Source organism: Sorghum bicolor, chromosome 2 (assembly GCF_000003195.3).
Source record: "Sorghum bicolor cultivar BTx623 chromosome 2, Sorghum_bicolor_NCBIv3, whole genome shotgun sequence".
Lineage (NCBI taxonomy): Eukaryota > Viridiplantae > Streptophyta > Magnoliopsida > Poales > Poaceae > Sorghum > Sorghum bicolor.
Window position 1 is genome coordinate 6,823,930 of NC_012871.2, and position 14,870 is coordinate 6,838,799.

Sequence of the window (14,870 nt, forward strand, 5' to 3'; positions counted from 1 at the left end):
TATCAGATATGTTTTCTGATTAGGCCTTGTTTAGTTACGAAAAATTTTAGAAAATAGACACTGTAGCATTTTCGTTTGTATTTGACAAATATTGTCCAATCATGGACTAACTAGGCTCAAAAGATTCGTCTCGTCAATTTCGACCAAACTGTGCAATTAGTTTTTATTTTCGTCTATATTTAATACTCCATGCATGCGTCTAAAGATTCGATGTGACGGAGAATGTGAAAAATTTTACAAAATTTTCTAGGAAGTAAACAAGGCCTTATTAGCCAACGGGCGCCGCATGGCAGCACGGCCATGGTGGCATCGGACTCAACATCATCATCGGCGGTTAGCATAACATATGGCATCGAATACTTTGTCAAGGCGACCATGATTATAGATATGTAGTATTTATGCATGGTTGCCACTAGCTGTGCAGGGCCATCCAGCAGAAGATCATCTGATTAATTAAACCAAAGCACCGGAGATGATGATTTGATTTTGTGTTGGACGTGGACCCCGGATCATGGGAATCGGACGGTGCGGTGCGCCCCCCTGTCTGGGCTGGCGCCACTTGGAATTGGAATGCTGTCGCCGGCCAGATCATGGCCGCCTGTAATCCTTCTCGGTGCTGATCTCTTTTTCTAATTGCTGGGATGGCCTCCTTATCATACATAATATACAGATACAGTGCAACTTTTGGCAGACACGCAATGTAGTGCTGGAGAAGAGCATATGGAGTCGCATTCACAATTGGTGGTAGGACCACCGTCTCCACGGATGCAAATATAATAATGCCCACTTGGTTTGGACCAAGCCTGGGCATTCGGGTTACCCGATTTTTTCGGATCGGGTAGTTCGGGTAATTTAAAATTCAGGTAATGGAAATTGTTATCCGATATTAGTCCCGAAAAAACACTACCCGCAATTTCGGGTACCCGATAATTCGGGTTCGGGTATTCCCGATTTACCCGAATTTTCAAAAAATAACACACTATACAAAATTTCAATAGCAATTTATATATAATTTCAGCAGCAATTTGTATAGAATTCCAATAGCATTTTGTAGAGAATAATATATTACTATCACTTGTTCAAACAAAGAGAATTATGTTCTAATAAATTGATAAGTTTTAATATTTAACTAATAACATATGATAAATACAAAGATATAGACAAATATTTGGGTAATTCGGGTAGTTCGGGTACTGGGGGATACTACCCGAATTACCCAAACTAATTTCGGGTAATCAAAATTGCTATCCGAATTTAGGATCGGGTACCTCGGGTTCGGGTAATTCGGGTCCGGGTTCGCGTAATGGGTATCGGGTAATTTGCCCAGGCTTAGTTTGGACCATTGGCTTGATCCAAAATTTACTAACACTGAGCTAAAATGACATGTCCTGAAATTGGTTTAGCAACTACTGTTATTTTACCTTCACTGTATCTGTATCCCTTCACTGACAAACTCCGCGATCCTATGGCTGGTATTATAGTGGACACACCATTTTTTTCAATACTTAGGCCTTGTTTAGATACACCTAAAAACCCAAAACTTTACAAGATTTCCTGTCACATCAAATCTTGCAGCACATGCATGAAGTATTAAATATAGATAAAAAAAATAACTAATTGCACAGTTTATATGTAAATCACGAGATGAATCTTTTAAGCCTAGTTACTCTATAATTAGACAATGTTTGTCAAATAAAAACGAAAATGCTACAGTGTCAAAATCTAAAAATTTTTTGCATCTAAACAAGGCCTTATTTAAGGTTCTAATGAACTGATGATTACACGGGAATAGGGGAAAGCGTCTGTTGACCCAGCTTTGGCAGGATCAATCAAGCACAAAACAGAGACATTTGGAGGCACACGCATCTATCTATCTATTAAAATGGAAGCTGAGTTATTGCACGGCCACTCAAAGACGTTGGACGAAACACGGAAAGAGCACCACACGCACGCACACCATACATGCCAACGAGGCAAATGATTGGTTTTCTCAAATCATTTTGGAATTTGCAGCTGAACACAGGGCTCCACCAGTAGGCGATTTTCTGTATAATAAACCATACTAAAAAATAGCAATGCAAACTTGTGCCCTATGCACTGCACATGGGAGCAAACAGCAGGAGATATATATAGATAGCAGTAATGCACTAAATAATAATGTACAACCATGTTTCCACACAATCAGACACTACTGCTGTCTGTCTCTCCAAGGTTTTGTTTACATGATGACAGGAGCAAATCAATCCACCAGCTTATCTGCTTAGACGTTTGTTTGCTCTGGCAAATCTGGAGCTAAAAGGCACTGAGTTCCCAAGCATACATTAATTAGCGCAAGCCACTGGGGCTACTACAACAAGGCGACAATAACATGTGAAGCGGGAACACCGGAACACCTCACTGAAGAATCACAGCACCCATAGTGGTCAGAGTTGTTGGTCTCTTGCACTAGATATCATCAACCGAGCGAAATTTACATCTTGGCTTTGGCACCGGAGTGTAAACACACACGATAAGCAGCAACCCTAGCAGTCACACATCAAGACAGACGGCTGTGCGATTACGCCACCACGCTGCAGATCAGGTGTTACAGCAGGATGACCACCTTGACGAGGCCGTGCCAGCCTGGTCGGGATCTGGCCTGCTAATCTGAATAGTTGGGGGCTGCATAGTTTGGTGAAAGATTAGAGGTGACGATTTACATGGCGATCAATGAAATGGGGATAACACTTGCATGAGTACACAAGCTACCTCAGTCGCAGCGGCTACAGTCTCGGTGAGTCTTTGCTTTATGTCCCTTGCCATGGTGAAGAAAACCTGCTCCACATTTTGATTTGTTTTTGCACTCTGCATACAAATGTACAGTGGAACTGAAATCTGTAACTAACCATCTTAGCAACCTGACAACTTCATGAAGAAGTGACTATGACACTCAGGAGGTATATCGTATATTACTCGGCTTATATGAACAAAATATTACCGTCTCGAAAAACTTGATCCCATATTCATCTGCGAGCTTCTGACCTTGAGCTGTGGACACTACCTGTTAACAGGGGAGTTATTAGGGCACAGAGAAGAAAGCCAGTCATGGGGGCCTAGCAGTAGATAGTTTTATGAAAACATGTACCCGCTTTGCATCCATATCAACCTTGTTGCCCACCAAGATCTTGTTGACATTATCAGATGCGTGCTGCTCTATGTTGCGAATCCAATTTCTAATGTCTACAAGTTAATTAAGAAAAAACAATAAATAAGGTGACTAGCATTTTCATCTTCTGTCAACAAATGGGAATGCACATGCATGTGGCATACTATTGAAGGATGATTCGTCTGTGACATCATATACAAGCAGAATGCCCATAGCTCCTCTGTAGTAAGCTGCAAATGGGAAAGAAAAAAAGAACAATAAATCAAAGGAGCAGATATTTTGCTTAAAAATCAACAAAATGAATTGCTATTTTACATTCACTGGACTATGGAAAAAATATATGAGATCCAGTGCCCAATAACATGCTGCTGATTTATACCATCCCATACATGAAATATGTCACCATCAAAAGATTTACAGATGATCAACATATAACTGTTATAGTTTTAGAACTCCTTTGTGAAACCAGTCAAGAACAGATGTGGTAGTGGCATGCATTTCCTGAACCTTCAGGCTTAGAGAATTGTCTGTATAGGCTTCATGGTCAAGGTAGGCTTTAGCTCTTTTGGTTCCGTAATAATAAACAAGATTCACTAATAAGGCATGGCTCAGCCAGCCCAGCTTGGCCACAAGATAGCTGTATTTTACTTATCATAGCAAACTATTTTCCATTACTTTCTCTTAAAAGTACCAGACGCGCATAATTTCAAGGCACAAATAAATCTATCATTTTCTAAGTGTTAAAGTCTTGGTCTAGGTTGGGCCTTCTGAAGATCAAGTATACGATGCTTCTGAAATTATGCCTACGTAGTAGCCCCATAAGAGCATCATAGTTAAAAATAAGGGAGAAAATAGTTACCTGTGGTAATTGTTCGGAAACGTTCTTGACCAGCAGTATCCCAGATTTGTAATTTTACACGCTTTCCATCAAGCTCAACTGTCCTGACCTTGAAATCAATGCTTTGCAGAAGAGGGGAAAAGTAGAGTTTAGAATACTAACTCCATAAATGAATGGGTAAAAGAGAGGATATAACATTGCCTGGGTCCATACCCAATGGTGGTGATAAAACTTGTTGTGAATGTGTCATCAGAGAACCGCAGCAGCAAGCAACTCTTTCCAACTCCTGGAAATAGAAATGGGGCTCTCATTAGACTGGGCTTTATATTATGTGAGGGATAGTTGATGCAACACATAAAAAGTTTGACCAAAAGGTATTGGTCAATGAGAGAAAATACAGAATATGGCACACCGGCAAGGATGTGGATCATCAGTGAGTACAATCAACAGCAAGGGAATAGACTTCACAGGGTTTTGACTGTCCAACCAAAAATTTATTAAGAGGAAGATCACACCTACTTTAATTGAGAAAAAAATATTCGGAATTCTGTGCATGTATATGTATATTGTTGGTAAAGGTGGGGGTGGGGGTTGACATGTCAAGTTTTCAATCAAATGTTACAAACAGGTGTTCATGGTGTATCCGCGTATCAGATTTTTTAGAAAATTGCCGTATCTGTGTATCCTTATCCTTCCGATACTGATACTCACATCTGTATCCGTGCTGCAAGGTGTTCACCATGGTTGCCTATGAATTGCTCGATGGAGGCATTTCATCCTCCCTCGTCCCCACCCACAACTGAAGCTAAATATGCAGTTGCTTAATGAAACCCATGCAAGCTAACAACTGCCAATATGGTGACAGCACAATCAGCATGCATATGAAGAAAAATGGACAGAGAAAAGAAGAAGATGGAGATGGCGATTTGAACATATGAAGGTCTACTAACAGAGGAACACGGAACACATTTAAGTGCATGATAGAAAGTAGACAGGTGAATGAGGAACGATTGTATCCCAACAAAACAGATGGTATGCGTAGGCGAAATGTGACCATTTGTTCTGCTCCCAATTGTCTCAATAAGAAAGAACCATCATCGTCCAGTTTTTTCTTATTTATCTTTTAACATATACCTCGTTAGTTTCGAATTATTGATGCAGAGAATAACAATGGATAAATGTCCGTATCAAGTGTCATAGAAGTTACTAAACCAAATACTAACCATACTGACACAATCAACTTCAGGATCTGGCATGAACCTGTGGAAGCCTTCAAGAGCTCTATCGCATGGTTGAGATTCAAAAGTACTAAACTCTAATCAGGCCAGCAGCATAGATGTAAAACTATAGTGGTACAGGTAGGAGTGATTAGGAGCTAGGAGTAGGTGGTAAAACTAAACAGCAAACCTAACTCAACAATTCGACCCAACCTCAGCGATCCAACCAAAAACACAGTCAACTGCAAGTGCGATAGAGCGGAGCCTCTTTCTGGAACTGGATTGGAACCCCCAAGCCTCATTTCACACCTCTCCAATTTTACACTGCCCGAATTTCTAGCCTACCTAACTCAGCAATTGACCTAGGGAATAACTCTGCTGTGGGGAATGCTCGGCAAACCAACACTTGAAGCAAGGTGTAAACTATGTACAGCTAGAAAATCGCGGATGATCACACCAGAAGCGTGTACAAAAAAGCATCTGTTGTGGGGGAATTTTTGGCTCCTGAGAAGAACATGTGAATGAAGGAAAGCACAGCTGCAAGAGCAGAGTAGAAAATTTGAGCTCTGATGCAGAAATAAAAGGCCATCCATGTGTGATCATGGGCTCCCAACCGACGGGTGTGTGTCAAGTCAAGTGTAGCAAGCAAGCAGCAACAATTATGAAGCATCAATAATAAAGCATTAACCGCCACGCATCGCTCGTGAAAAGCTTCAACCATGGGTCTGTTGCCGTACTACATGTACATCTAGCACTAGCAAGTCCACAAGCAACAAGCAAAGGTAGTAGAAGCAAAACCACCCTGTTCCTTCATCCCTGGGCAACAAACTGCCCCGCCCGCACCGTACAGCCGACCGACTCCTCCGGTGATGCGGAAGGAAGGATCGGTAAACGCACGCGCGAGCAGCAGCAGCAGCCGCCGCCGCCGCCTACATCGCCAGCCAATCGAGCTAATCAGACTAGCGAGCGAGCATGCGGAGGCGAGCCCCCGCGGGCAGCAGGAGCCCTAGGAGCCGGAGCCGCGCGGAGGATCGAGGGGACCGGCAGCGTGTTCTTCGGGGGATTCGTTAAGGGGAGTGCGGGGGAGGGGGGAAACACGCACCGCTGTCGCCGATGAGCAGGAGCTTAATCAGGTGGTCGTAGTCGCCCCGGGACCTCGACGGCGGCGCCGCCATGCTACTCCTCCGCCTCCTCGCGCTCCCTGGCGGCGGTCTCCTCCGGGCTCCCTCTCTCTCTCTCTCTCTCTCTCTCTCTACGACCGAGGAGGGGGGTGGAGGTGGAAGCAAAGGAAGGGGACGGAGGCGAAGCGAAGCAGGGAACAAGAGCGAGAAAGGAGGTGGGGGGAAGGAGGCGTCCAGCTGTACGCGACGAGCGAGCGAGAGAAAAAACAAGCCGAGGACGGGGAGAGCTGGAGGTGTACTGTACTGTACCAGGACGGTAGAGAGAGTAGTACTGTACTCTCGCCTGCCGCCGCGCCCCGCGCCGCGCGGGTATCTGGCGTCGGATCGTATCGCCATCGCATCGGCCAGTGGAGCGAGCTCCGCTGCGTCGGCGTCGGTTTGGTCGGGTCGGGTTGGTTGGACCTGGCGGCTGGCGGCGGCGGCGTACAGCGGAACGGAACGGGCGTTGTTGCTGGTGGTTAGTTGCCTTGGCTTGGCCTTGCACTGCCTGCCAGCCGCGGCCATTTCAAAAACTGCCAATTTGGGGGGGAGGGATGGTTGCAAGCCAAGACCAAGACTGTGGTTCGGCTGATGAATACCTCTGATTTGGGTTAGCTGGCTCCTGATCATTGATTCACGGCCAAAACGTATGCCAACGGAACGGGGATCCTTTGGGACCCGACAGGATCAAAGTCCAGATCTCATTTCGTTGTCATCCGGCCTGTTTGATCCATCCATAGAAGCTAGTAATGGTTAGATGCTGCCAATAATTAGTTCTTTTTAGTTCTAAGCACCTAAGGGCACTCACAATGTGGACTTGGAGTCTAAATAAAACTTGGAGTCTTATTTTTTCTACCTCTTTCTTCAATAAATATGCTGCCACATCAGCAAAATACCATAAATAATATGTAATTAATTGTCTTGGACACTGTGATAGAGTCTTGCATTGGGAGTGCCCTAATAGCTACTACAGTCTATGTTGTTTGTATCCATTGTAGCTACTATACTTCATAGCTAATTTCAGTTGGTATTAGCTAGTTTGATCCAATTAATGAAATCAAACTAGTGAAACAGTTGTTAGCTGGGTATTCAATTAGCTAGACGTGTTTGAATACAGTGAGCTAATTATTAGCAGCTATCTCTATGGATCCAAACAGGACCTTAATTACCAACTATCTTTACTAGTTGGCAAAGCCAGCTAGTAGTTACCTGACCAATATCAACTATGATTTATTAGTTAGCTAACTATTAGCAAGTATGGATCTATCTAAAACCACCCTACGTATGCTTCATCCTGCCCCTTTGATCTTGTCACCTTCTCATTAGTGAGGTTCTCAAACATGTTTTTTTTTTCCCATTTTGCATCCCGTGAATCAAACTGAAACAAACAGAACTTAATCTGATTATTTAATTGCATAACCCGACCAATAACGTACTACACCAGCAGCCCGGGACGGGGAAGCGAGCAGCAGACCGCAATGAGTCAGCACGGAGCCATGGAAACAAAACAACAGCTCAAAAGGTACATGAACAGAATATACTTGTGTACGTCGCCATCCCAGCGCCACGCACACATACAGATACAGGTAACTAAAGCATAGTAATCTATCATCAGAGCATAAAAAGAAGCGAGCTACTGTATCTTTGCCAGCTAACCCATGATTATATTCTCACAATCAGCAGCAACCAGCAGCTTCAGCTTTCTCTATGCCAGTTCACTTCTTCGGCCCAAATTACAAGGACAACTCACATATACTACCAGAACCAGAGCATTGTATGACAGCTGCAGAAAAAGCAAGACATAGTCAAAGGCCTTGTTTAGACTTTACAAGATTTCCACATCGAATCTTGCGGCACATGCATAGAGTATTAAATATAGATAAAAATAAAAACTAATTACACAGTTTGTCTGTAAATCGCGAGACGAATCTTTTAAGCCTAGTTACTCTATGATTGGACAATGTTTGTCAAATAAAAACGAAAGTGCTACAGTGTCAAAATGCAAAAAGTTTTTGCATCTAAACAAGCCCAAAATAGCAACAATTTGTGCATTGTTCGATGGCTCCTTGACCCAGCTCATCAAGACCAAGCTCATCAAAACGGCCACCAAAAGCTCTTACCCTCCGTTATACTTTTTACATTGCCATATACTAGTCACCGTGTTTTGTTTACGCACAGACGTATCCGATTGGTTCAAGTCCATTGTCCATCATGGTTTTTGAGATACAAAAACTGTGAGGTTCGACATTTGGTCAAATAGTAGACTCTGGACATTTTTAAATTTATTTCTATTAATGGTGAATGTAACTCATATGCACATGCTCCATCAAGCAAAATTAAAATGTGTTGTCCATCTCATTGTCATAAAAGAGAAAAATATTCAAAAGAATCATGGCTTCGATGGTTAAAAACACAAAATAAAAGCTGCCATAGATGGGATTCACATTCACTGCGTGAGAGATGGGATTCACATTCACTGAGTGAGAGATAGCAACCCAAATCTGTACATGTGTGATGCTTTACTTGGGATTCACTGAGTGAGAGATAGCAACCCAAATTTGTTGTCTTCAAAAGTTTAAGATGCTTGGTATCAAAGGCATATGCTCAATATGCTTCGGGGGGAAAAAATGTAAGCTAAGCAATAAATTACGGTAACAAAGTAAAGTCTTAACTGAATAAGATAACCCGCTGAAATCTTGAAGGTTGCGCTGCTACCTGGTGAGTTTAGCTGCAACTACAATCAGATCTTAAAGCCATACTAGAAATTAGTAATAATTTAGCTGAACCATTCCAACTCTCCGTATTTACAAATGAAGTCCTTAAGCATCTCCAGAGCACCTGCGAACTTCTACCTACTTGGTTGGGGCCGAAAGAGAGCACGGTTCTAGTGTGCTACCTCACCCTGTCACCCAATGTTGTAGCTAGGTAGGGTCAGTTTTTAGCATGTGAGACTCAAGGAGGATAAACTATGTATGAATTCATCCCAGGTAATGGACATTACTTTAACCTTCTAACTTCCTGGTTACATGGGACTGGCACTATAGATGAGGGTAAAATGCTACTCATTCTTAATTGCTACTTTCTTTTCTTTTGAACTATGCCATCATTGTTATCTCATATTGCAACAGTCTGGTCTTCCTTCCAGTAACTTTTGCCACATGCATAACATTAGCCTTGGCGATTGGTAATGAGCAGTATAGTAGTCAGCGACGCATCCAAATGGACAGAACTTGCCACTGTGAATGTATTCAACAGGTCTTGTCCTATTGAACTGCTCAACCCACAAACCCAAGCTCACGTCTTCCATTTTGAAGAGCTGCACAGGGAGCAATAGTAAATTAGCTTCTTCATCACTCTGAATTGTTATTATGGACTCTACACCTGTAGAGAGATAGTTTATGGGTTTTCGAACAAGAGATCAAATCAAGGCTCATTCACAAATGTTATCTGCAATTAGTCTACTAGTAAGCAAATATTTAAAGAATCACATAAAGCTTGTACCGACCAATATAAATAATCCATTGCCTCTGTGTTCCTTAAATATTGACACATTGCCTAATCTGCTATATATAAAAAACTAAAAAGTGGCATTTTAGCAAATTTGTATTCAAAGTGCTATTTTGACAAGTGTCTGACATTCAAATGGCACTTTCGTCTGTAAATATAAGATTGTACCTTCAGCTTTTGCTTCATGAATTCTGACATGATAAATTCAGCAATATCAGATGATATAACATATCCAGGGCCATTTGCATATGACGGATACACCTCTTCTGGCCACTCCTGTGAAGTGATAAACAAGATTAACAATATCCACACTATAAATTAAAACTTGTCAAAAGGAGCATCAAGTGTAGCTAAAACATGTAAGATCCACTCACAATATGCTAGCAAAACATGTCTAGACAAGATACAGTAGCCCAGCTTTTGTAAACATATTACTTAGTGCTGACTTGTTAGATGAGGAACTCTACAACACGAGTATGGGCCCGACTGACCATAAAATGCTATCATGCTGCCTAGATAGCTAACGATGTTAACAGCTAAACAATAATGCAAAGAATCATATGCCAAATCTCCAATAACTGACCTTCAAGGGGCCTGTCATCAGATGCAGACATGAAACAAGTGATTTTCCAATTCAGTTTACAAAAACTGATAACTTTTTATATGAACAAATAAAGAGTAATATGGTAATTTCCAAATGAATGTATCGGGGAAGACATCTAACATCCCCATCTTGACAAGCTGATATACTATGGTTTCAGTGAGCAAATCGCTGAAGATAATATGACATTGGGTAACAGAAGAGAGAAACAGAATTCCAATCCATTTATTGTGAGACAAATTAGTTGCATTCGAAACAGAATAAATGTTAAAGTAAATGAACAAAGAAATGCTGCAAACTCTGCACTTCCACACAAAAATTGCAAACACACAACGCAATGTTAAAAGAATCCAATATCAACTATATCACTATATGAACATAGGTTTAACCAGTCTTATCACAGTTAACACATCAGTCCAGTACAGAACTAAAGATGAACATAGCTTTTATGGAACCATGACTGCAAATAATTAATTTAGCTTTTGCTTCAAGTTATATAAAAAATGGTAAGGTGGTGTTTGAAGAATCAAATCTAATAACTGCTACGACAAACATTTCGTAAGCTTCACCTCATAAGTCACAGCCCATTTCCCTTGGCGTAGCGGTCTGTGTTGTATATTCATACTCCCCATGTAAAGACTTCTCCCACTTGGTACCTTCTTAATTTCAGTGACTACTGAATCAATTCTCACGAAAGTATCATCATCGCACTTCATTACATATTTAGCAGAGACAACATGAACCTGAGCAACCAAGTTCACTACTGTCAGAAAAATGTGAATACAACAGCTACAGTACTCCAAAGAAGATTTAGTTCAAATAGCAATAAATTCTCTGCCATACCCCATACTCGCATATTGCAAGAGTCTTCATAACAACAAGATCGTAGTTATCCAGATAGGGCACAAAAACAATGTCCCCAAAAAATTCAGCTTCCTTCTTCAGCACCACATTCACCTCGTTTCTGCCATGCTGGAGTTAAGAAACACCTTCAGCACAAGCACACAAAACAAACGAAGTAAGATAAGCCTTTGGGATTACATCGAAGTGTTTACCAGTGCAACGAAAAAACGAGCCACCCTGTTTGGTGACTTGTGGACAGCAGACATCCATGTCGTCCTCACACCCATACGCTCAGCAAAATGATTGGCTGATGACAGGATGCCAATGAAAATCTCAACTGGCTCATCAGGCAGCGGAGGGGCCTGCCAAACAGTAGAAAACTCCAGATAATTCTGTGGCTCAAAGCTTGGGTGTGTAGTGGGCAAAGACCCTGCAATCACTGAATGCACATCGAGGTCCCCATACAGTGACAGGCCTGTAGCATCCTCCAGCACAAACCCCTGCAAGGGACACAAGAAACATAAATTAACTGGACAAGTAGAGGCCAAGTACCGATAACCTCAACTGTCCTCAACCACTAATTATTTGAACCAACTGCAATAGATAGTGCAGGGCAATTAACAAGCATTCACCAACATTTCTTACTGCACGAATGAAGTGGAGAAACATATGCGCTTACAGTGCGGTAAGGAAAGGAAGTGACATGTCGCCCATCAACGCTCACATGGTAACCCTCCAACCCAGCACTGAGAGTAAGAACAAACAGGCGGCCCTCCACGAAAGGAAATGGCCAACCGAAATTGACCTCCTCCTTCTGCCCGATCAACCGATTCAGCAACCATGCTGCTGTCTTTGATGATGTCTTCCATTCCTCCAACCTGTCATCATCGTCCCTAATCCACTTCTCACACTTCACCAACCCATCCACTGCAAAAAGACATTCATTCAGCATGTTCTGAACAACAGAATCCACCTGAGGTCGGTCAAACAATTGAAAAACAAATGAACTGACAGGGGTCCCCAACCAGTCTCCTCATCGGGGCGTGACCTCCAACCATCGCAGCGCTGCGCGGCGCCCCAGTTCATGCGGTAGCAGGTGTTCTGCTCGATGACGGGGCGGCCGCTCCAGTCCCCGCGGAGGCGCGGGTTGAAGTGGAGCACGCGGGGCGGGTCCTCCCCTTCGACGGCCCTGAGCCCCTGCAGCTCCACCATGAACTGCGACACCATGGCAGGCCGCTCCCCGTCCCTGAGCACCACGATCGCGGGGTTCCGCTCCTCGTGCGGCCCCCGGGGCGTCGCGGCGACCGTGACGTGGGACCCCAGCGCGAGCCCGCAGGGCAGCTCCACCACGCCGCGGCCCCCCTGCGCGCCGAGCTCCTCCGCGGTGAGCGCGATCGAGTGCGGGCACCTGGCCGTGGCCGCGGCGCCGCCGCCCTCGAGTTCGCCGGAGGAGGGCGCCGCGACGGCGTTAGGGTCGAGGCCCTCGAGGTCGGCGAACGCGCGGGCGCCCGCCGCGACGGCGTCGGCCACGGACCGGCGTAGCACGCCGGAGCGCGGGGTGTCGAGGAGGCGGACGTCGAGGCCCGTGGCGAAGCGCGAGAGCCGGCGATCCTGTCCGTCGGCGCCGGGGGCGGAGACAGAGACGGAGACGGACGCCCCGCCCGCCGCGGGGCGGGGCTCCTTGGCGGGGCGCGCGGGCGCCCCGCGCTCGCCCGCGCCCGCGCCGCCGAAGGAGAGGTGGAGCTTCCGCGCGGCCCCGGCACCGGCCCCGGCGCCACCGCCGGAGAGCGAGGTGGAGACGAACGGCGACTCGAGGGCGAAGACGAGGAGCGCGTAGAGGAGCAGCACGGCGGCCAGGCCCTCCATCGCGCGGCGGCGGAAGGAAGCCCCCGCCCCCGCCGACGCTGCCTGCTTCCTCATCACTCGATTATTATTATTATTCTTATTATTACCCTATAGCCCCACCACTCGACGGCGACGGCGTCGGCGCGCGCTCTGCTAGGGCGTAGCCGCGGGCGCGCGGCGGGGGCGGGGGCGGAGCATGAGGATGGAACGACGGGGCGCGGGCGGGGCGGCTTACTTGTATGTAGAAGAAACAAACAATGGCGGAAACGGGCGATTAATGAGCTGCTACTAAAAGACGGTGTTGCTTTTGAAAGGATTTGATTATTGCTTATTATTACTAGCAGCGATCCTCCTCCCCCCCCTTGGTTGGAGAGGCCTCGCTCTAGATTGATCGCGGGCGTGTTTAGGAATGGGATTAGTGCGCGGATTTCGATTCGATACGCCGCCGCGACGGCGGTGTGGTGCGGTGCGGTGCGGTGCGGTGCGCGGCTGGTGACTGGTGAGGGCGCGCGGGCCATAGCCCATGGCCCATGCGAGGTCGGGAGGGGGGCGGTCCTTGTGTTGTGCGTCGTCAGGTGGGCAGTGGGCTTTTTTTTTGCGGGTTCGTGTGTTCGGGTTGAGCAGGGAGGGGTGATGTACTGATGTGGCGCGTGGAGTCAGAGCGACGAGGCAGGGATGCGCGGCGCACGCGAACGAGAGCGCGGGGAACACGTGTTTTAAAATTATATATATAATCACAAAATTTGTTATAATAGCTATGGTTTTGGTCTAATAACACGTCAAATACTTGTAAACCGATGGAGTAAACAAACTTTTTGTATTATACAAATATAAAAATAGATTTACTTTGGTGTACTTGATGTGTTCATCATTATAAGAGGAAATTAATTAGAGTAACTCCAAAAAAAACCTTTAAATCCTTCCTAATTTATAAAAATAGAGATTTAGACAACAAAAAGAAATACTCTCTAAGATCCTCTGTAATTGGATCTTCAAATATAGGCGCATCATCTATTCTGGGATTGTCACTAGCCAGAATGAGGATGGCTCTGCGCACAAGATATGAAAATATGTTCAAGTATAAAGATATAGAAAGTGATTTTTTAAGTCAAATAAGTTGTTCTGTCGCTAGATTTTTTTTATATGCATGTACTATAAGCTCATCTATTTTTTTACCCAAATATAAGCTCATCTATTACTACGGCCTGTTTGAGAACTACACTGCTCCATTAAAAAAATAGTTGCACTCTACTAACTCCATAGAGCAGCTTCATTGTGTAGTTAACCTTCCACAATGGAGCAAGTGCACTTATTTGGCTTGGCGCTCTGCTTTAACTCTCTAAGGCCTATTCAGAAGAATTACATGTGAACTAATTTCAAAACTAATTGGATAAGCGGTGACTAATTGGTGAGAAAAATCTATTAATCCTAATTAGCCCATGCTTAGCTCATACAGTAAACATATGATAACCATAAACTAATTAGGATTAATAAATTGTCTCACCAATTAGTCACCACTTATATACAACTAGTTTTGAAAGCAGCTCACCCTTCTAATTAGTATACAAACACAACGCTAATTTTAAGCAGCTAGAATCCAAACAGGCCCTAAATCCTTTTAAGAGTAAATTTAGATTTGTTCGTTGAATTTCTTGTGGTGGAACCTACACACTCGGGTTCAACTCCTTGACTTGGTAGAGTGCTCGCATTTTCT

General features: G+C 44.4%; 2 protein-coding genes across 2 annotated transcripts; both read right to left on the reverse strand.

The window, feature by feature from the left end:
* On the reverse strand, window positions 2,107-6,900 carry LOC8075087 (ras-related protein RABE1c). The gene is made up of 8 exons (XM_002461591.2): window positions 6,303-6,900; window positions 4,197-4,269; window positions 4,005-4,105; window positions 3,310-3,375; window positions 3,125-3,219; window positions 2,978-3,040; window positions 2,749-2,844; window positions 2,107-2,661 (listed from the first exon to the last, which is right to left on the reverse strand). The coding sequence occupies exons 1-8, from the start codon at window positions 6,883-6,885 to the stop codon at window positions 2,578-2,580; spliced, it is 1,161 nt and encodes a 386-aa protein (XP_002461636.2). The 5' UTR covers window positions 6,886-6,900; the 3' UTR covers window positions 2,107-2,577.
* LOC110433130 (hydroxyproline O-galactosyltransferase GALT6-like) lies at window positions 9,033-13,749 on the reverse strand. Its single transcript, XM_021454814.1, has 7 exons — window positions 12,337-13,749; window positions 11,991-12,238; window positions 11,524-11,811; window positions 11,312-11,440; window positions 11,038-11,211; window positions 10,036-10,143; window positions 9,033-9,676 (listed from the first exon to the last, which is right to left on the reverse strand). The coding sequence occupies exons 1-7, from the start codon at window positions 13,229-13,231 to the stop codon at window positions 9,470-9,472; spliced, it is 2,049 nt and encodes a 682-aa protein (XP_021310489.1). The 5' UTR covers window positions 13,232-13,749; the 3' UTR covers window positions 9,033-9,469.